The sequence below is a fragment of the Fusarium vanettenii genome, assembly GCF_000151355.1.
Source record: "Fusarium vanettenii 77-13-4 chromosome 2 genomic scaffold NECHAsca_18_chr2_1_0, whole genome shotgun sequence".
Classification (NCBI taxonomy): Eukaryota; Fungi; Ascomycota; class Sordariomycetes; order Hypocreales; family Nectriaceae; genus Fusarium; species Fusarium vanettenii.
In genome coordinates, this window is record NW_003315867.1 from 2,367,222 (window position 1) to 2,387,009 (window position 19,788).

At 55.4% G+C, this 19,788-nt stretch overlaps 7 protein-coding genes across 7 annotated transcripts; 3 read left to right on the forward strand and 4 right to left on the reverse strand.

The window, feature by feature from the left end:
• The first annotated feature begins 772 nt into the window (after window positions 1-772).
• On the forward strand, window positions 773-2,163 carry NECHADRAFT_58288 (uncharacterized protein). The gene is made up of 3 exons (XM_003046027.1): window positions 773-1,063; window positions 1,129-1,630; window positions 1,735-2,163. Exons 1-3 carry the CDS (start codon window positions 922-924, stop codon window positions 1,967-1,969), a joined length of 879 nt encoding a protein of 292 aa, XP_003046073.1. The 5' UTR covers window positions 773-921; the 3' UTR covers window positions 1,970-2,163.
• A 1,295-nt stretch (window positions 2,164-3,458) lies between these two features.
• Window positions 3,459-5,306, forward strand: NECHADRAFT_91111 (uncharacterized protein; the record flags this gene model as incomplete). The annotated part of the gene is made up of 1 exon (XM_003046028.1): window positions 3,459-5,306. One exon carries the CDS (start codon window positions 3,459-3,461, stop codon window positions 5,304-5,306), a length of 1,848 nt encoding a protein of 615 aa, XP_003046074.1.
• Window positions 5,307-5,815: 509 nt separating this feature from the next.
• On the reverse strand, window positions 5,816-7,186 carry NECHADRAFT_91112 (uncharacterized protein; the record flags this gene model as incomplete). The annotated part of the gene is made up of 1 exon (XM_003046605.1): window positions 5,816-7,186. One exon carries the CDS (start codon window positions 7,184-7,186, stop codon window positions 5,816-5,818), a length of 1,371 nt encoding a protein of 456 aa, XP_003046651.1.
• A 2,182-nt stretch (window positions 7,187-9,368) lies between these two features.
• NECHADRAFT_66528 (uncharacterized protein) lies at window positions 9,369-10,393 on the reverse strand. The gene is made up of 3 exons (XM_003046606.1): window positions 10,320-10,393; window positions 9,620-10,262; window positions 9,369-9,558 (listed from the first exon to the last, which is right to left on the reverse strand). Exons 1-3 carry the CDS (start codon window positions 10,368-10,370, stop codon window positions 9,476-9,478), a joined length of 777 nt encoding a protein of 258 aa, XP_003046652.1. The 5' UTR covers window positions 10,371-10,393; the 3' UTR covers window positions 9,369-9,475.
• A 616-nt stretch (window positions 10,394-11,009) lies between these two features.
• Window positions 11,010-12,276, reverse strand: NECHADRAFT_34347 (uncharacterized protein; the record flags this gene model as incomplete). Its single annotated transcript, XM_003046607.1, has 3 exons — window positions 11,010-11,312; window positions 11,381-12,136; window positions 12,244-12,276. The coding sequence occupies 3 exons, from the start codon at window positions 12,274-12,276 to the stop codon at window positions 11,010-11,012; spliced, it is 1,092 nt and encodes a 363-aa protein (XP_003046653.1).
• Window positions 12,277-12,808: 532 nt separating this feature from the next.
• Window positions 12,809-15,391, reverse strand: NECHADRAFT_58293 (uncharacterized protein). The gene is made up of 5 exons (XM_003046608.1): window positions 14,957-15,391; window positions 14,312-14,603; window positions 13,986-14,255; window positions 13,603-13,935; window positions 12,809-13,557 (listed from the first exon to the last, which is right to left on the reverse strand). The coding sequence occupies exons 1-5, from the start codon at window positions 15,175-15,177 to the stop codon at window positions 13,477-13,479; spliced, it is 1,197 nt and encodes a 398-aa protein (XP_003046654.1). The 5' UTR covers window positions 15,178-15,391; the 3' UTR covers window positions 12,809-13,476.
• Window positions 15,392-17,755: 2,364 nt separating this feature from the next.
• NECHADRAFT_33368 (uncharacterized protein) lies at window positions 17,756-19,729 on the forward strand (the record flags this gene model as incomplete). Its single annotated transcript, XM_003046029.1, has 4 exons — window positions 17,756-17,896; window positions 17,956-18,131; window positions 18,212-18,280; window positions 18,334-19,729. The coding sequence occupies 4 exons, from the start codon at window positions 17,756-17,758 to the stop codon at window positions 19,727-19,729; spliced, it is 1,782 nt and encodes a 593-aa protein (XP_003046075.1).
• Window positions 19,730-19,788: the final 59 nt, after the last annotated feature.

Sequence of the window (19,788 nt, forward strand, 5' to 3'; positions counted from 1 at the left end):
TCTCGGCGTCGGACATTGAATGGATGGACAGCTGATTTTGGTGCAGGCCAGGTGGTCCGTTTCTGGCTGAGCTAAGTGGGGGATAAGCCTCGGAGGGCAGCGACGACGACTGAGAATTAGCGGGAGGTGGCCTGGGAGGTCACTGAAAGCAGCTGGTTGCCGGGCGTGGCAGCGGCCAGCCACAGGGGGTTTCAGTGGCTAGGGGTGCTAAGCGAAAATGGCTAAGCCTGAGGCGGCGGCAGATGACCGGTTGGTACCTTCCGTCTTCCGGAAGAGTGGAGACCTGCCTCACCTTGGGTGCGGCGCGGCGCGGATGGTACCTACAGCAAGGTACCTCGTCGACTCAACTTAAGGTGATGGGAGGATGGGCTGGGATGCCGTGCCGCCGCACTAATAACCCCGCAAACCAGAGTGGGCTAGTACTCTTTAGTGGGCGTATGATCGATGGATGGATGCACGGCAAAGGCCTGCGAGTTTCTCTGGCGCCCCGGCTGCTGGCGTGATGACCCACTCGAAGCCGTACGTCTTGTGGAATCTGTCCCAGAGGTGCCCATCTGACCTGGAATCGAGCCACTCGACTCTGACTCTGGCCCAGGCTGCGAGGGGAGGCATTGGCTGGTTGCAGATGCGTTGCAGTATTGCTGAGTCGCCAGAGGTCAATCCATCAAGTGAGGGGAAGAACATCCCTAGGCTCCCTTCCATTACTTAACTCGGCCTCCTCCTCCTCTTGTCCCTCCTCCTCTTCTTTCTCTTTCCCATCATCATCATCCAGATCAGATCAAAAGCCAATTCACCACCACAAACACCTCTCTAGCAGTCAGCATCGCCTTTTGTGCTTGCCTGCTTAATTCACCTACATACGCATACCCGCGACAAGATTCAGTCTCGAACCCTTCCCAAACCACTACTTAAACCGCCAAGATGAGTGCGAACAAGACCTCGGCCGTCTCTGACGAGCCCATTGACGTCCTTTTCGCTGTCCACGAGAAGTTCGATCTTTTGGACTTTGCCGGCGCGCTCGAGGTCTTCAACACTGCCGCCCACGACTTCAATGACCCTGAGAGTATGTGAACCCAATGGCGCCCCCTCTGACTTTTACCCCTCCCGCTGATCACAATCCCTCAACAGACAACAAGGCCTTCGAGATCACCATCGTTGGTCCTGAGCCCAAGGTCATCTCGGACCAGGGTGTCATCGTCGGCTCCCAGATCTCCTACAAGGAGGCCCACGACCGCCTCGAGGACTTTGATGTCCTCGTCGTCGTCGGCGGCAACTCCAAGCAGATCGTCGAGAAGGAGCTCGAGCCCCTCAGCCTCATCACCGACTTCTCGGAGCTCCAGAAGCGGGACCCTGCCCGCGAGCGTACCATCCTCTCCGTGTGCACCGGTGCCCTCTTCCTGGGCAAGCAGGGCATCCTCTCTGGCCTGTCTGCCACCACCCACCCCGACTTCTTCACCACCTTTGAGAACATCTGCAGTGATGCAGCCACCCAGAACCTCCAGGAGCGTACCGACGTGATCGAGGACGCCCGCTACGTCGTCAACAACCTGCGATTCGACCTCGGAGACGAGGACGAGAACCCCTACATCCGCCGAAAGTCCGATTCGGGACGCCGCCCTTCAAACGCCCGGTACGTAACAATTTCCTCTTGTGCTCGCACCCCCATCCCCGTTTTACCCCGCTTTGCCATGCATTAAGTTTGAGACGGTCAACTGACTTGGGTTGGTGTAACAGAAAGGGAAGCATGTCGTTTAAGGGCTCCAACTCGCGCCGCGAGTCAATCACTCGTCGTGCCGCGATGCGGCTTGGTGGCCTCCGTGTGGTCACCTCAGGGGGTGTCAGCTCTGGCATTGATGCAGCTCTGTATCTTGTCAGCGCTCTCGTTGATGATGCGTGTGCGGCGGAGGTGGCCAGAGTCCTTCAGTGGACCTGGAACAAGGGCGTTGTCGTCGATGGTCTCGACGTCTAAGATCCCTGGCATTGAGTGCCGACTTGTATGAGTTAAGAGTTTACGACGGGCTCAGGTATAGCCCTGATTTGAGACCAATGTTTTTTGTAATGTAGTTTCACGGAGACGAGCGGGAGAAACCTAAGAAAATCCCAAAAAGACTAGGAGCTCTCTATTCAATTCAATTTCTGTTTTGGTCACACTTTGACTCTCGGAACGATCTGCACATGCTGGCGGGGTCGTGGAAGTGGAATCTTGGTGTCTGAGTGAAAATGTGGAGGTGGAGGCCACAAAAGGCGCCAAAAATGCCACAAAAAGCGGGCACCGAGGGCAATGACGTGGTGTAGCTGGCCCCACACAAGCTCGGAGAGCTCCAACCCGGCTGAGCAGATGAGGGCGAGGTCGTGTGATGCCGATGAACCAGGGGGGCCAGGGCAGGGCCAGGGCCAGGGGCAAGGAGCGGGCAAAAGACAAGGGGCACATCAGGCTATCGGCAGACAACCACATACATGTCAGTCCACTCTCGCCTCTTGGATACATGAGTCAAAACAAAGGTGTAAGGATCAAGAGCCCGACAATTTCCATAATGGGCTCAGGTGACGCTGGCGAGCAAGATTCGGTGAAGGGATGTGAGATTTGGCCTCATGGGGTGGATGGGGATGGGAGGGATAGTATCGCTAGGTGTTAACTCTTTGCCATGGATGACAATTGGGTCAGTGCTGCAGGGAGGAAATTATGAGACTGGGTTGCCAATGGCCATTGTCCTCCCTGACGGACTGTTTGTCAGATATCCGAGCGTATAACAGCACAGCCATCCATGTTTTCTTTGTTCTTGCTCGTGCTGACCATGCCCTGCCATTAGCTCACCTTGCTGTGCTCACCGATGGCTTGATCAATGTCGTACAACGGGCTCAATTGGCAGCCTGAAGCATTTCTTTGTCCTCAAGACATGCTCGTGATCCGTTGCTCTCAGTGGATACAATTATGGTTGAGCATGTTATTGGAGATCCACCATCAGCTGCATATCATGAACGAGATATACGAGAATGAATGAGCCAGGAGGGACTGTGCACTGGGTCCGGTATGGTACAAAGTTTGATATCAAGCTTCACAGAAAAATTCCACGACATCCGAGCTGGATGCAAACATTCACTCATGCCTTTGTCATTGTGTTTCATGGCATCTAGAACAGAGGTTGATGGCGGCTGACTCCGGCGCGGTGGAGCCCGAGCTGGGTGGTCTAAAGTGGTGGGTCTCTATTGCTGACATAACCACTTTCTACTTCGGCTTCTTATTGGCCGACGCGACAATGGTGGGCTTGACTATTGCGACGAGGCTGAAAGATGCTGAATACGTTGGAAGCCTTTCGCAGCTCCCTTTGTCTAATTCCATCCTTTCAACCCCGACCGCCGCCCCGAATCGTTAAAATTGCGCCTGTTTTCATGAGAGAGAGTTTTGGAAGCAAGATTCATCAAGAAACAGCCGCCGAGGCTAGTCAATTCCTCAAATCATGACCGACTGGGCCAAGCTCAAGGTCGTCGACCTGAAAGCCGAGCTCAAACGACGCGGTCTCCAGCAGCATGGCCTCAAGACCGAACTTGTCGCGCGACTAGTCGAAGCCGATGAGGAGCAGGCGCGAGGGGAGGACGCGGGCGAGCCTGAAGGCGCGAACGAAGATGTACCCATGGCTGATGAGCCTGCCGACCATGAATCTCGAACCGCATCTATAACCCCCGATGTCGAAGCGGCCGAGAAGCCTGCGGCCGAAGATGCCGAGGTGGAAGAAAAAACAACCCAAGAAGAAAAGGCGGAAAACGACCAAGTCGATACGACCAAGGCAGATGTGAATGCAGAGGAGACCAACGAGCCGCAACAACCAGAGACTGTCAAGAACGGGGCGCCAGAGGAAGCTCCTGAAGTCTCCAACCCCACAGCAGACGTGCCGATACCTGGAAAGGAAGCAGGTGCTCAATCCAGAGAACCGACTGTCGAGCAGGCGTCAAGAGCTGCAACTACGACCGCGGCCTCTCCTCCCTCTCTCGAAGCCACACCAGCTGCAGAGAGACAGAAGCGCAAACGTCGCTCTCTCACACCGCCGCCAACCGAAGAAGCCATCGCGCGCAAACGCGCCCGCGCTGACGAGGGTGCAGCAAACGGAGACTCCTTCCCCGCGCGCGAGGAACAATCACAGCCTCAGGCTGAGGAGCAGGAGGTACCTGCGCCTATGAACATCGACAACGAGGAGCCGCAGCCAGAACAGAATCAAGAAACTGCACCTGCGCCCGCACCCGAGCCGGAACCCGAGTCAAACGCGCCTCAAGAGGAAACACCAGCGGATAAACCGCAGGAAATGGACTACGAGAGAGATGTTGCGCCTTCGGTGCACCCAGCTACTCCAGCCCTCTATGTCAAGAACCTGATGCGCCCCCTTCGACCTCAGGACGTTAAGGCGCACCTCGTCGACCTCGCAACACCTCCAAGAGACGCTCTTGATGACAATATCATTGTCGAGTTCTTCCTCGACCAAATCCGCACCCATGCGTTTGTCGTTTTCAGGACCACCGCTGCGGCCGCCCGCGTTCGCAACGCCCTCCACGACATCGTCTGGCCTAATGAGAGTAACCGCAGGCCCCTCTGGCTCGACTTTATCCCTCCCGAGAAGGTACGCGACTGGATTGAGACGGAGCATGCCAGCGGCGGTCCCCGTGGACGCTCCAGTGCTAGGTGGGAGGTTGTTTATGAGGACGGCCCCGATGGGGTTGTTGAGGCTCACCTTGAAGAAGCCACAGCGTCCACCTCTCGCGCAGGTCCTCCTCCAGGCCCAAGACAGCCTACGGGCCCCTCGATGATGGGTGGCGACTCTGTTCCCCTCGGCCCTAGAGGCTATCGCGACCCTGCTATCCCAACGGGACCTCGCCCTGTCCGACCTGGCACTGGACCCGGCCCTCGTCCTCCACCTACCAACCCAGGCGGCGCCTCTAAGCGCACCAACAGTCGACCTGCTATCTCCTACCAGCCAGTGTCCGAAGATCTCGCAAGCCGCCGAATCAACAACATGCACTCCTTCTACTCGACGGACCGCGACCGCGACTTTGGCCGTGAAATCAACCGCTACTCCTTTGAGGACGGTGCCAACTTTGTCGACCGAGGCAAGGAGGTCTTTGAAGGTATCCGACCCCCACACCGTGAGCGAGCCGTCGAGCGTGAGCGTCGTGGAGGAGGAGGAGGACGTCGCCGTGGTGGTGGCAGAGGTGGCGGTCGCCCACGGAGTGATCGCTACTTACCTCCTCCCCGCGACGACCGACGACCTCGGTTTGGCTCCGAGCCCGAGAACGGCTTTGACCGGATGAGGGACTGATTGTACTCGGAGGAGGAAACTTGAAGCATATGCTTTTTCCGTGTATATACATGAGAGATGAAATGGGAGATGGTCACTGGCTTGGAGGGCGGCGTCGAGGGGTCTAAAAGGCTGGCACGGAACAAAGGGATGGGAACATGACGGGCTTTACGGTATATGGAATTGAAGCTCGATTAATCAATCATCTCAATGACTTGTCCACCTCTACTGTGATATGGTGTGAAGGGTCACGGTTCTCAAAAGAGATAGGGAGACCCAAAATGTTGTGAGACATGCATTTGCAACCCCTCCAATTGCAGGATCAGGCGGGGGATAGTGAAAACATCAACCTCACAGTGAGTCGAGCTAGGGAGAATCAAAGTGTGATGTTCCAAGTTTGTTTATTGCTCTACGTATTCGCAAGAAAAGTATCAATCTTTATCCCTTCTCCCGCAAAGTGCAAAATCATCAACCATCCGTTACCCAGCTACCGATCCTTGACGCCAAAAAGATTCTCTACAATGATCCACCTAGGCCGCAGCGGCAAGGGGAGTGGGCTCGACGCCAACACGCTGTCGGCTGAGAATGTCGAGCATCAGGGGGCTGGGTCGGTTGTCCTTGTAGACGGTCTGGTTGCTCTTGGCGAGTTGGACGTTCTGGAGGTACTTGTCGAAGAGGTAGGAGCTGTCCATGGGACCGCCCTTGGCCTCGGGGTGGAACTGGGTAGAGAAGATGGGACGCGTCTTATGCATCATACCCTCGTTGCTACCGTCGTTGAGGTTGACAAAGTACTCCTTGAAATCGCTGGGGAGAGTGCTGGCGTCAATGGCGTAACCGTGGTTCTGGCTGGTGATGTGGCACTGGCCAGTGGTCAAGTCAAGGGCGGGAATGTTGTGAGCACGGTTGCCGTACTTGAGCTTGATGGTGCGGGCACCAACGGCGAGGGCCAGAAGCTGGTGGCCCAGACAAATACCCATGATGGGGATGGATGAGGTCTCCATCAGACGGGCGAGGTTGTAAACAGTGTCCTGGCAGTGAGTAGGGTCACCGGGACCGTTGGAGATGAAGACACCGTCAAAGTGCTGAGAGACCTTGTGGATAGGGTAATCGTAGGGGAAGACGGTGACGGAAGCACCTCGGCTGACTAGGCTGCGGAGAATGTTCTCCTTGACACCGCAGTCGATGAGGGCAACGTGCAGAGAGGCACCGGGAGACTCGACAACGAAGGGAGCCTTGGTGCTGACGCGCTTGACCAGGTTGATCTGGCCAGGGTCGATGAAGCTCTCATCCTCATCGGCATCGTACTCGTCACCAATGGAGATCCTAGCGAGGGAGGAACCCTGCTCTCGGAGGTAGGTGACGATGGCACGGGTATCAACGCCAGAGATGGCGGGAACACCCTCTCGGGCGCACCACTCGCTCAGACTCTCAACGGCGGTCCAGTGGCTGTAGTTGACAGCGACATCGGAGACAACAACACCGGCGCACTGAACGTGGGGGGACTCGAAGTACTTGAGGAGGTTGTACTGGTCTCGGGCGTTGGAGGGGACACCATAGTTGCCAATGAGGGGCTGGGTGAAGACGAGGATCTGGCCTCGGTAGGAGGGGTCGGTCATGGACTCGGGGTAGCCAACTAGGGAGGTGGTGAAGACGGCCTCGCCAGAGATGTTGGCGTTGGCGCCGAAGGCCTTGCCCTGGAAGACGGGACCATCTCGGATAGTAAGAGTCGCAGGAAGGGAAGCGACAGGAGCAGTAGCTCGGGTAGCAGTGAAGGGCATCTTCCTGCCCTTGCTGCCAGCGACGGCCTGCTCAGACAGGTATCGGACCTGAAGCATAGATCGGCCAGGAGCCGACGCGGACTTGGCCGCGGGTTTGGCAAAGGATGCCAGTCGGGAGAACATTTTGATATCGGTTGAAGGTGGTTGTTGAAGTCAAAGGGAGAGTAGCTGGTTGGTCAATGAAGCCCTTTAGCAAGATTGGGACTTCCAGAGATGGTCTGTAGCGTAAAGTTAGATTAGTTTCAGAAGCCCAACGGATCCAAGATGGGAAAGCTTGGGAAGCGGTGAGTCAGGCCAAGCTAGAGTGAGACGAACCAGAGAGATAATCCTGTAACAAACGAGTCAGCAACGAATCAATTGAAGAGTACAAGTATTGGAGTGACGATAGGAGAAGCATTGAGTGTCGAGGAACCCGTTCTTTACTTCCCGTCAAGCGGACAAGTTTTTGGCGGGGTCGCGATAGGATGCTCACCGACGAACGGAGCAGCAGCCGCACGCGACACAATGACTCGACAGACATAAGGGAAAGTGGTAGAAACGTACCTGCGAGGTGAAGATCGAAGGGCGTCCGTTCATATGAGCGGATTGTGAGACAAGCTCGGGATGGGAGGAGGGGTGAGAAGTGTGAGACTATGCAGTCAAGACGTGAATGAGTAGTACGAGAGTTGATATATCGCGAGGATTTCTTTCTGTTGTAAAAGAAGAGAAAGAAAGAAGAGGGAGGGGCCGAGAAGGAAGAGAAAAGACGAGACGAGAGACGCTCGCGCCTCCTGACAACGCCGTGTTGGTCATTGGCCATGTTGGCTCCTCCCCGCCAAGTTTTTTTTTTCTTAGTGGGGTAGCTTAGACTCGATTTTTGCTCTGGCGGAAGCCCAAAGCCGCCGAGCCGCCTGCTCGAGACTCTGTTTTTGCGTGGGCGGCTTCGGCGCTCCGCCTGGTGACACCGCTACGGAGCCGCTAATGCAGCCCCTGGACCCTGGTGACGATGACCCGTCATTGTGGGAGGGAGTTTGCTCGTGCTCCGATATCGTTTTTATCTAAGCTTGGCGGTTGAGGTCTGAGTTTGGTCTGTGTGTGTGTGTGTCTCCATGCTTGACCAACACCAATTACACGTCACATCCTCTATCGGATCGACACTCATTCTCCATGATTGTTGAGTCGAGGAGACGATGCCCTTTTATCCTCCATGACCCATGACGTACAATCAACACGCGACGTCAAGCTCTTCACCTCAGCTCAGCTCAATGGGGAGGCCGGGCAGTGGAGCAAACAAGAAGACAGCTCCAGGAATCCTTGTTGGGACCAAGGGCGCGCCCACTGATTTGCCCGCTTTCGCATGCGGGCGGTCAAGCTGAGTGAGACCATGGAGCTAGAGTCGTTAAGAGTATAGATCCATCACGGGGTTTTCTGTTGATAACGGGGCCAACAACCCCAGGAACATGGCGTCCGTCATGTCCGAATCCCGGACGGGATGGCGGAATGGGCTTCGATAAGGGCGTTCCTGGATCGGATGCAATGAGTCAGGACAGATAATCAGATCGTAGGTAGTCTAGGATCATTGTAAGCCCAGACCATGAATGCCGAGATCAAGATGGACCTTGTTCTAGGGAGATGCATGCACAACCTCAAAGCACAGTCCTCTTCTCTCACGAGACTCTTTCCCACATAGAATCCACTCATGATATCCACAGGTATCACATTCATAGGCGCAAACTGCCACCCATTTCTTTCATCGCACCTCGGTAGTACTAAATGGAACATACTGGGGTAGTGGGAATTCACTTGATCTCAATATGAGAGTTGCAGAATCGAAACCTCGCCTGTGGTGGTGAGGTTCTGATTTTTGCATTTTTTGCCAATTTCCGCGAAACCAGTCGAACATGGAAACCCCCAATTGTTGCATCAAGGAAGGAATCAGAGGCATTGGATCTGGTAACTCAACTTAGAGTCAGCTTGAAGTCGACTCGTCAATTAATGAATTAATTAATTCAGGCCGTCAACCTGGTCTCGAGGCCTCTTCTCATCGACCTGTATACCTGTCGCAAGCTTAGAGTTGCAACTCATCTTCGCCAATGGCGGGATAATCACCATGTCCAAGCACCCGATTCTCAACAGCCTACTCCATATATACTATCAACATGTCTTGCTTGATACATATAATTACGTATTGTAGCATTTCAGGAGGGGCCGTTTATGGCTTCAAGTTGTAAACTATGGATATCATTGCGTCGGAATAAGTCTACTTTGCTCCTATGCTCAGCACCCTCCTTGACTCTGAGAAGGGATTTGATATCATCAACAATGTACATATTGACATGGAATTTATTTATTCTATTTCTCGTACACTAAATCGAGGTTCTTTTTACAACAAAACTCCTCGACTCGTGCATATTCATCAAGCTGTCCTCTCATTTACAGCGCACCAAGCTCCTTGAGCTTGCTAACCAGGCCACCAACATCTTCGACCTTGCCGCCACCCTGTCGAGTGGGAGGCTCTGCAAATCGTTAGCAATCTATAACTCTTGGGCCTTCTTCCCAATTGCGCATGAAACTCACCGGCCACCTTGAGCACCTTGAGGCGCTTCTCATTGTCCAGCCCAAAGTCGGACAGCTTGACCTTTTCGAGCTTCTTCTTCTTGGCCTTCATGATGTTGGGCAGGCTGGCGTACCTGGGCTCGTTGAGCCGCAGGTCCGTCGTGATCACTAGGGGCAGCTTGGCCTTGACCGTCTCGACGCCGCCGTCCACCTCCTTGGTCACAATCACCTCGTCGCCGGCGCCGAACTCGACCTTGCTCGCCTGTGTTGCCTGCGGCCAGCCCAGGAGACCCGCCAGCATCTGACCCGTCTGGTTGGCGTCGTCGTCGATGCTCTGCTTGCCCAGCACCACCAGGTTGCTCTTCTGCTGCTCCGCCGCCTGTCGCAGGAGCTTGGCCACCGTCAGGGGCTCCAGTTCCTCGCCGTCCTTGATCTCCACGTGGATGCCACGGTCCGCGCCCATCGCCATCGCTGTTCGGAGCACGTCCTGCGCCTTGGGGGGTCCAGCCGAGATGACGCAGATGTCCTCGACACCACCGGGGGCTCGCTTCTTCTCGCGGATGCGCACAGACTCCTCGACCGAGAGCTCGTCAAAGGGGTTCATCGAGTGCTTGACGCCGGCCGTCTCGACGCCCGTCTGGGCCTTGTTCACTCGGGGCTTGACCTGCGACGCCGTCAGAGCTCAATGGATCTTGTCTCGTTCCAATTCCTTTGCCCTTACCGCATAGTCGATAACCCGCTTCACAGGGACGAGGATCCGTAGTGCCGACATCGTGATGATTTGCTGTTCAATGCGAGGTTGAATTGAAGTTGTCGAGGGGGACGGCGGCAAGAAGTACAAGACGGCCGAGCCAAGTCGTCATGGCAAAGCTCGGGCGGGAGCGGTACCGGCTAGGGCCGGCTCCAACCTCGGCCGACTACCCCACGTGACAGCCGTGTTGAGGCCGAGCATCGGATTTGTGCGCCCGGTCACCGGGATTTTGAAATGTGCCCTCAAGACTTCGCTTTCTTGATTAGAACTGTCAAAACCGGCGTTTTCGATGCCAAAAATTCGTGTCCAAGAGACCGATCCTTGACCGAGAAAGACAGCCTCTACCGTAAAACCACCTTGGACTTGCAACAGCCCCCGTGGCTAACTCGGCTTATAGCCGACTTCGACCGCCGGCGACTAGAGGTAGAATGCCGAGTCCAGCCATCAATACCCTCTTACATACGTCAGGCATATATCGAATTCCCTTCACACTGACAAGCATTGCTGCCGTCTTACTGCAAAACCCTGGAGGTGACCAAATTCTCTTGATCGAGACTCGCTCCATTGACAAGCACGCCTATACTCCAAAGCTCCAACTCCCAACCATCAACAACATGTTTCCTCTCAATCTACCCTCTTACATCCCACCTGCAGTCCACTTCACCAGTCATCCCACTCGTCCGTCTGCTTCTTCGGCGCCGGAGCTGGGTTCTTCTTGCCCATGCCCATAGCACTTGTGCCGATGGAGCTGTTGTTGGGTTGCCTCTGGTCTGCCAGGTTGGAGAACTCGTCCCAGAAGTTCTTCTTACTCTCGTCCAGTGGGGCATCCCGGCTCTTTTGGTGCTCAGGTCCCTCTACGAAACGGTTGAAACCCTCTTGTGCGTTCTTGCTAGCTTGCTGAGCTGACTTGGCGAAGGAGGCTGCTGTTAATTGCGCCTGCTTGGCAAAGTCACCGTCGGCGATCTGTGGGAGGTGGTCATGTTAGTCAAGGCCACCAGAGAAGATGTGAATCGTAGATAATGAGGTCATACCTGCTTGGCCGTAGGCTGAATGTAGCCATCGTTGACCGTCTTGGCAGTCTTGGAGACTGTCGACGTAAACCAGCCGAAGCCCTTGGTCAGCGCCGCCATCGTGTCCTTTTGCATATCGGCAAAGTTGGGTAGGTCGTCGTTTGACTGGCTCGGTCCAGGCGTGCTACCAAATCCAGCATACTTGCCTCCCTGGCTGGGAGGCAGATGGTCTGGCCGCGAGGCATTGTCGGCGCCCAGCCTGGCAAAGTATTGGTCGTCCACCCTGACCTTGCCCGGCCCCGACCCCGTCGCCGGGCTCTGGTTCCGGTTGGCGGTGCCGCCCATGGGAGTCGACGACCGCGACGCCGGCTTCGCGGCAACGGGCGCGGGAGCTGGCTTCTTGGCACCGGGCACGTACTCGCGGCCCTCGACCTTGCAGCTAAGCCTCTCCTTCCACTCCTCGCCGACCTCGCCGCTGTACCGTTCGGCGATAGTTGAGTCCTCCCAGGTGATGCCCATCATCTGTGTCTGCTCATGCGCCTCGAAAAAGTTCCTCCACCCCTCGTTGCCACCAAGTCGCATCCGCTCGATCTCGCCCGACTTGAAGGCGTCCATCGAAATGCTCCTGACGAAGGAGATGTGCACGCCGAGGCCTCGATGCACGCCGGCGCACGACAGGCAGATAAAGATGCCAAACTTGGGAGACGCCCATTGCGGGGACGGCGCATTGCAGTCGCAGCACAGGTTGTTCTTGGATTCTTTCTGGAGGGCGGCAAGCTGGGATAGAAGTCAGCACGTGTGAGCGCATCGCCGCCAGGAGGTGACGGCAGAGAGGCCAAAAGCCTGATAGGGAGGAAAGGGAGAAGAAACAAGACTTGACTGACCTTGGACCGCGTCTCGGGATCTACCTCCCACATGCCCTTGGACGCCATCGCGACAGAGGTAGAAGCCGTAATCGATCGGAGCTCTCGAGTTGAATGTTTGTTTGGGTGACGGATGTTTGGTATGGGTGGTTGATGCCCAGCTGGCGGCTCGAAACCAGGTTCAGTTGCAAAGGGAGACGAATGGATGTCTCAGTGCGCTAGAGGCTACAGTAGGTGACCCCCCCCTGCTTCTTCTGCTTGGATCCAGTACTCCGTACACCACTCAGCGCTCAGGGCACTGAAGCATGGGTCCTGGTCCCGTCAGACCTTGCTGCGTGCCAGTCGGTTCCGTGTCCAGTTCAAGCTGGATCCATCCATCCATCCAGTGGCAGGGTCCTTAAGGGGTTGGGTCGGCGGGGCAGGCCGCTGCAGTTCATACCTGGGTACCGTCCTTATCCCCCGAAACAGCACATTTCAAGGTTCTAGAACCAACATGTTAAATGCCCACGTGAGCTTCAACACCACACTCTTTGACATGTCGTCTAAGGAACTTAGAATAGCGTTTGAAAGCATATCTTTGCGCCCACGAACATTCACACATAGCTACCTATTGGCAGTCCATCCTCTACAAACAGAGCTGGAACGCTCTCGGCTGCCCTGGTGAGAACCATGACGCCTCCCCGATGATCCATCCCCACAATCCTCTCAAACGACGTCAACATTGCCTTCGACATGTCTATCAAGCACTTCATCACATCATCGACAAACACACGAATTCACTTTCAGGGCACATCACTTCAAACGCATCATCAGGCATTCTAACCCACCACATTACAATCATCTTGTTTCATCAAAAACGCCCTGTTTAATAAATGCGCCGAGCTTTTCTCTCCCTCGAGCCGCCTCCGGCGTAAACTAGTGTACATCCCAGCAGAAGAGTGATGGAGAAAAGTGTGATACAAATACATGAATGAGGGCCTGCGAACTTTTGCGTTCCGATTATGGAGATATTAAGTGTTTTGAGAAAAGAGAACAAGGTTGACAAGAAAACACCATCCCGAGATTTCATCAGAGTCCGAATAGCTCTTGGTTACGTCCCAGTCAAGGTGTTGAATAATCCCCTTTGTTTCTTTTCATCTCTGTAGCGAGAATCTACCGTAAGAGAAATCGTTGAAATCGCGTGCCAAATCGTAAGAGTGATCATCGTGGCATGAACAAATCTTCATACCCGTGAGACTCGCGTCAGGCCCATACTTAGGCAGTGGTGACGGGAGTGGTGGTAGTGGCCGCAGGGGCAGCATCAGCGGCAGCGGGAGCCGCGGCGGGGGCAGCAGCCTCAGTCTTCTTCTCAGCAACAGCAGGAGTAGCAGCGGGGGCGACAGCGGGAGCCGAGGCACCAGCAGTGGGAGCAGCCTCAGTAGCAGGGGCAGCCTCCTTCTGGCCGTTGACGGCGCCCTCATGATGGTCATCATCGGTCTTGTCGGGGCTGTCAATAGCAACCTTGACGGCAATCTCACGACCCTCAATCTCCTTTCCGTTCATCTCAGAAACAGCCTTCTGCTGAAGCTCCTCAGAGGCCAGAGTGACGAAGCCGAAGCCACGGCCCTTGCGAGCCTCACCGCGAGCCTGAAGCTTCTTGATCATGAAACGGGGAATGGGTCGGAGAGCAATCTTGGCAGAAGAGGGCTCGTAAGCCTTGAAGAGCTCAATGAGCTGTTGACAAAGTTAGCAGAGACTCATCTCACAGTTCAGGGATTACTGACCTTCTCCTCGGTCAGGTCATAAGGCAGGTTGGCAACCATGACCTTGGTCTTGGAAGGAATTCCATCAGCGGGGGGGCCACGCTCGCGGCGCTCGCGCTGAGGTCGAGCTTGAGTCTTGGTCTTGGTACTGTCGTCAGTGTTGATCTTGTTTGTGATGTCGGTCAAAGGTTGAACCTCAGTGGTGGTAGGAGCAGCGACTGCGGCGGCAGCATCCTCGGTAGCAGCAACGGCCTCGGTAGCCTCACCCTCCTTCTTCTCACCGGCGCCCTCCTGCGTATTGGTCAGTAAAAGTTTCAGAGGGGCTGCATCTTTCGATTGTGACTCACACGTCCAGCGCGGGCACCGCGACCACCACGACCACGGCCTCTGCCACGGCCACGTCCCGAAGCTCGGCGACGAGATCCCTCAGCGCCGGAACCCTCTCCGTTGGCGCCCTCGGTCTTCTCACCAGCAGGCTCGGGCTTGCGAGCGAGCTGGACGGAAACCTTGCGCTCGAGGATCTCCTTGCCGGAGAGCTCCTCGATGGCACGCTCGGCCTCAGTAGGGGTAGAGAGGTCGACAAAGGCGTAACCGACAGGGCGGTCGGTGCGAGGGTTCTTTGGGATCGAGACAGACTCACTACAGAGATGTCAGTAAATGCTTGGCGTTCACCATGAGATGATGGTGCGGTGGCAGTAGATGGATGTCAGGCCCGTGCAGCCGACAAGGACAAGCCCAGTTGCGCGACTCCTTCCCAGTTGTAAATCATCCAGATGCGACGCAGAAGTCGAGGCCCTCTGATGTGGTGGTGGTTCTGGGGTGTGCCTGCCGACATTCGTCGTCGTCTGATGTCCAGGGAAGGAGCGCATCGCGATGGCAGAGACACGTGTCTCCAGCGGGGTACTCGAATGCCTCGCTCAAAGGGCGGCGAGAAGGGGGACAAAAGGCTCTCGGGATGGGAGGCGAGATGATCAAGAGAAGAGGGAACTCACACAAGATAGCTCTTGAAGAAGTCCTTCAACTCCCCCTCAGTTGTCGCATAGGCCAGGTTGCCGATGTAGAGGCGGCGGCCCTCAGCAGCGCTGGCCGAGGCGGCCTCGTTGGCGGCCGTCTTGTCATCGGCAGGCTTGCTGATAGAGGTATTGCTCAGAGTGTTTGCGACGTCATTAACGGCAGCATCCAGGTTGTTGGTGGTGTTGGCGGTGGTAGTCATGATGGCGGCTGGTGGATGAAGGTTGTGGTTAGGTTGAGTATGACGTTCGGAACTTGGGGACCTGTGGTGGAGGAGCGTTCGAGAACGAGGGCTGCAGGTTGGACAGGTTCAACTCTGGTGCAATAAGGAGGAGTTTGATCAGGGTAGCTTGGTGCCCTAGAAACGGGGGTTGGGGGGATTAGACAGACGACGGTGCGTTGCGCGGAGACACAAGTGAACTGGAGTTGTGATGGGGAAGAAGAGAAAGGGAGGAGAGAGAGCGATAGGAGCCGCGCGAATCTTGAAATATTTTTTCGGCTTTGGGCTTGGGGGAGGGAGGAAGGGGCGTGTTGAGCATGGGGTTGGGTCGGTCAGGTCAGGGGGGGTGGGAGGGAAGGCGTGAGCGAGCGAGCAGGAGAGCAGGAGCAGGCAAGATGTGGAAAGTGGGAAAGTGGCCAGGGCTGGGGGAGACGGGCAGGTGCGACGAGTGGAGGAGGGCTGCGGGTACACGACACGAGGAAGGTACTCGAAGGGGGATCGTGATTAGGCGGTGTCTGCACGTTGCGGTCAAGGAGCAGAGGTACAGTCCACCACTGAATGGGTATCAGATACATGGAAGCTCCCAGAGAGCTGTGTGCGTTGTGGATTCCCTCCCGCTTGGTGGTCCCGGCACACCTGAGGCTGCTTCCTGCTGGGGGAGTTCTCGATTCAAGTCACTGAATGGCAGGACGTACCTAGAGATGAGGCGAGGCGGGTCGCTTCGAAGAGGATGTCGATGATTCAGAGACGTAGAGTGTAGCGGAGGGGCGGCAGAGTTGAAGAGAAGACGATCTCCTGATTTGTTTTTGGACTTTGTTGATGGGCTTTGAATTTGTGCCAGTTCATGTAGGTATTAGGGCCTGGTGTGTGGGTGGTGCGGGCCTGCATGTGCGTCACGACCTTGTGTACTGTATCAGTCAGGTCTGTGGCATAGCATTGAAGATGGACATCTGTCATTCAAAAGTTTAACATGAATAGGGGAGCGTTTGAGTGACTCGTGAACTTGGAAGTATAGTATACATTGTTCATCTATAGGAACACCAACACCGCCGGGGAACGGCAAACAAGCCAAGCTACGGCAATGGATACTATTGTAGTTGACCGCTGGTTCAACGTTGTTCTCAGATGGGCACCTGTGGGGGGCGTGTTGTTGACAGGCTTGGCACCTCAGCTGTAGTTTCGGCGTGTGTCATCCGTCACCAGCCATCACGACATCAACAGCAGCAGCAGCAAACGGTTGCCGTGCCGGTGCTGCGCTGTGCTGTGCTGTGCTGTGATGCGATGCAGGTCTTGCCCATCCATCCATGTTTGACTTACACGGGGCTGAAGAACAGTCGTCAACCTCGCTCGCCTGTCCCGCAACTCATATTGATGCGTTTATGCACGACACGGGCAGCTACTCCAATTAGAGCAAGTCTGTTTTCACCTTTATTTGGAAACCTGGCCTCAGGACTGCCTTATTGGAAAACGAGAGAAATGCAAACGCGTGTGTATCTCGTTGGCATGGTGAAAAGTATGGACAGAAATCAGCAAAATGCATGACATTGTTGCAATACTCCTGACGGACGCCTGAAAGGGCCGAAATTGCTTCTCGTCCTGGATAATTTCACAGCTGATTGAATCTCCCGTATCTCTAGAGGTTGTGTCCCCCCTGACAAGGCCAGCTCGCCCTCCCCGACCCCGACCCCGAAGAATAGGGGGTTTGCGAGGACACTGCCCCAGGCCAGGACCTTAATGGGGGCTCTCTCTCCCACCAATAAATAAACGAGATGAGTGAGCTGCTATTCTTGAACACCCACGCCCATGCCCGACAGCTCGGATGCAACGGGCTAGGATACCGGTAGGTACAGTAGGATGCCAGGTCCCGGGAAAAGAAAAAGCCAAGTCCTCGAGGGCAGTGGAAAAGCTCCACCGCGACTCGAGGGAAACGAGGCTTCTAGAACTCGGACGCTGTCAGTGCACTTAGCACCCCCTGTGGCTTGCGACTTTCAAGGCTCCGGGGCCCTGGTCAAACCGGCATCATGGAACAACCGTCCTTCTGTGGCGCCTCCACCTCGATGGGATTCCGGGGATTAAAGAAACGGTTGCATGAGGCTCTCAATCATGATGGGAAATGGGGGTTGGATGGTATCAGGTGAAATGCGGTCTGTCTACACCGCAAACAGAGGCCAGTTATGGACCCGGGGCCCTTGACTGCAATTTCTCCAAACGAATGATTCTACTGACCGAGTCTGTACAATCTCTCAGCACAATTGCTTTTCACAGGCCAACTCATAAACAATATACTCCATCCACCAACATCATCAATGTGCAACAAACAGTGGCTGATTCATCAACAAGCTTTGCCGAGCAAGCGAGCAGCAGCCCGATTGATAAGATCCGACCCGACGCAGGTCTCTCACACACGGGGGCCCCGCCATCGGACATGGAACTAAACGGGCGCTAACCAACAAACCTTCAATCTTCAACTGCGAAAGCGGAACCCCCCTTGCTTTCCCCATCCATTCCTTTCAACTCGAGTCGAGCCGAGTCTCAACAGCAGAAGCGGAAGCAGTTCGCCATGGCCGTTCAGGACAGGACCGTGCTCATCCTCTACGGGTCAGAGACTGGCAATGCTCAGGACGTGGCCGAGGAGCTTGGGCGAGTCTGCCAGAGGCTCCACTTCAAGAGCCGAGTTGAGGAGTTGGACGCGGTAGATCTGGTACGTCGCCTCGCCATAAGCCAGCATCCTAGTCACTGACGGATACCTCGTTTATGTAGAATGCCCTCTTGCAGCATAGGTTTGTGATATTCGTCATATCAACCACCGGTCAGGGTGATATGCCACACAACTCGCTCCTCTTCTGGAAGAGACTGCTCCGCAAGAAGCTGCCCCCAGGATGTCTGTCTTCTGTTCAGTACACAACCTTTGGTCTGGGCGATAGCACTTATCTCAAGTTTGTGTCCCCGTGGTTACTACTTTGTGACACCGACTTACACCTCTTAGGTTCAACTGGGCAGCCCGCAAACTGAACAGGCGCTTGGAGCAACTTGGCGCTACAACTTTCATTGAATCCTTTGAGGCTGATGAACAGTTTCCTGATGGGTGAGTTTACTTATTGAAACTCGCTTCACATACATCTCACTGATGCTGTTTAGAATTGACGGCAGCTTTGTTCGCTGGTCCGAAACCCTCTCCAAACACCTCCTGGAGCACCACCCTCCACCATTTGGTCTCAAGCCCATACCCGACAATGTTATCCTCCCTGCCAAGTGGTCTCTTAGCAATGCCTTGGAAAATAGCCAAGTTGTCAACGGCCACTATTCGCCGCAACTCTCAGAGTTACCTCCTGCCTCACTACTCCCCATTCCCAACGGCTGGACCGCCACTCTAGCCGACAACGTCAGACTTACGCCCGAAACTCACTGGCAGGATGTTCGACTTGTCTCCTTTGACATACCCAGGCGGGAGGGAGTCAAACTCCAGTGTAATCCAGGGGACTGCCTCACCGTCTACCCCAAGAACTTCCCCCAAGACGCTCAGAAGCTCATCACCCTCATGGGTTGGGATGACATCGCCGACAGGCCCCTCGACCTATCCCTCTGCGACTCCCTCCCGCAGAATCTCTACATAGACCCCAAGTGCACACTCAGGGAGATTATCCTCAACAACATCGACTTCACCGCCATCCCTCGGAGGTCCTTCCTAAAGAGCATGTCCTACTTCTCCACCAACCCCGACCACAAGGAGCGTCTCCTCGAGTTCACTATGACCGAGTATCTCGACGAGTATTTTGACTATGCCACACGATCTAGGCGGTCGATCCTTGAGGTCCTTGAGGAGTTCACGTCGGTCAAGCTCCCGGCTGAGCGTGTCCTTGACATCTTCCCCCTTATTCGCGGCCGGGACTTTAGTATTGCCAACGGCGGGATTAAACTGAACCATCCAACCGATGAGAATATCACCCGCGTTGAGCTCCTCGTCGCCTTAGTCAAGTACCGCACAATCCTCCGCAAACCTCGCCAAGGCCTCTGCTCTCGCTACCTGGAGAACCTCCCTGTAGGCTCCTCTCTAACCGTAACCCACAAGCCTGTCCTCTCCCCCATCCACGGCCCGCAAAACGCCCAGCGTCCCCTCGTCGCTATCGCTACTGGCACCGGCCTCGCCCCAATCCGGGCTCTCATCCATGAGCGCCTGACCCACCCCTCGCGAGCGCCCATGCACCTCTTCTTCGGCAACCGAAACCGCGATGCCGACTACTTCTTCCATGACGAATGGGACGCTGCCGTGCGTGATGGGAACCTCGACGTATTTCTTGCTTTTTCGCGAGACCAAAGAACCAAGATTTACGTCCAAGACCTCCTACGTGAAGAGGCGAAGCGTCTGGAGGGTCCGATAATGGACAATGGCATCTTCTGCGTTTGCGGTGGCTCAACCAAGATGGCAGATGCAGCCAAGAGAGCCGTCTTTGATCCCTTCTCAGAGGGCGCCGAGGATGTCGAGGAACGCAAAAAAGTCTTGTCCACGTTGACGTGGTGGCAAGAGATCTGGTAGATGATGATTATGGGTAACGAACAATAGACGATAGATATGACATTTTTGCATATGGACAT

Bases quoted from the DNA above. Each gene is read 5' to 3' on its own strand.
- NECHADRAFT_58288 (XM_003046027.1), top strand. From the start codon at position 922: ATGAGTGCGAACAAGACCTCGGCCGTCTCTGACGAGCCCATTGACGTC. The intron at 1,064-1,128 runs GTATGTGAACCC...ATCCCTCAACAG, and splicing joins CGACTTCAATGACCCTGAGA to ACAACAAGGCCTTCGAGATC. The intron at 1,631-1,734 runs GTACGTAACAAT...TTGGTGTAACAG, and splicing joins CGCCGCCCTTCAAACGCCCG to AAAGGGAAGCATGTCGTTTA.
- NECHADRAFT_66528 (XM_003046606.1), bottom strand. From the start codon at position 10,370: ATGTCGGCACTACGGATCCTCGTCCCTGTGAAGCGGGTTATCGACTAT. The intron at 10,263-10,319 runs GTAAGGGCAAAG...ACGGCGTCGCAG, and splicing joins AGCGGGTTATCGACTATGCG to GTCAAGCCCCGAGTGAACAA. The intron at 9,559-9,619 runs GTGAGTTTCATG...AACGATTTGCAG, and splicing joins CAAGGTGCTCAAGGTGGCCG to AGCCTCCCACTCGACAGGGT.
- NECHADRAFT_58293 (XM_003046608.1), bottom strand. From the start codon at position 15,177: ATGACTACCACCGCCAACACCACCAACAACCTGGATGCTGCCGTTAAT. The intron at 13,936-13,985 runs GTCAGTAATCCC...CTTTGTCAACAG, and splicing joins ATGACCTGACCGAGGAGAAG to CTCATTGAGCTCTTCAAGGC. The intron at 13,558-13,602 runs GTCGCCCCCGCT...AAGAAGACTGAG, and splicing joins CTGGTGCCTCGGCTCCCGCT to GCTGCTGCCCCCGCCGCGGC.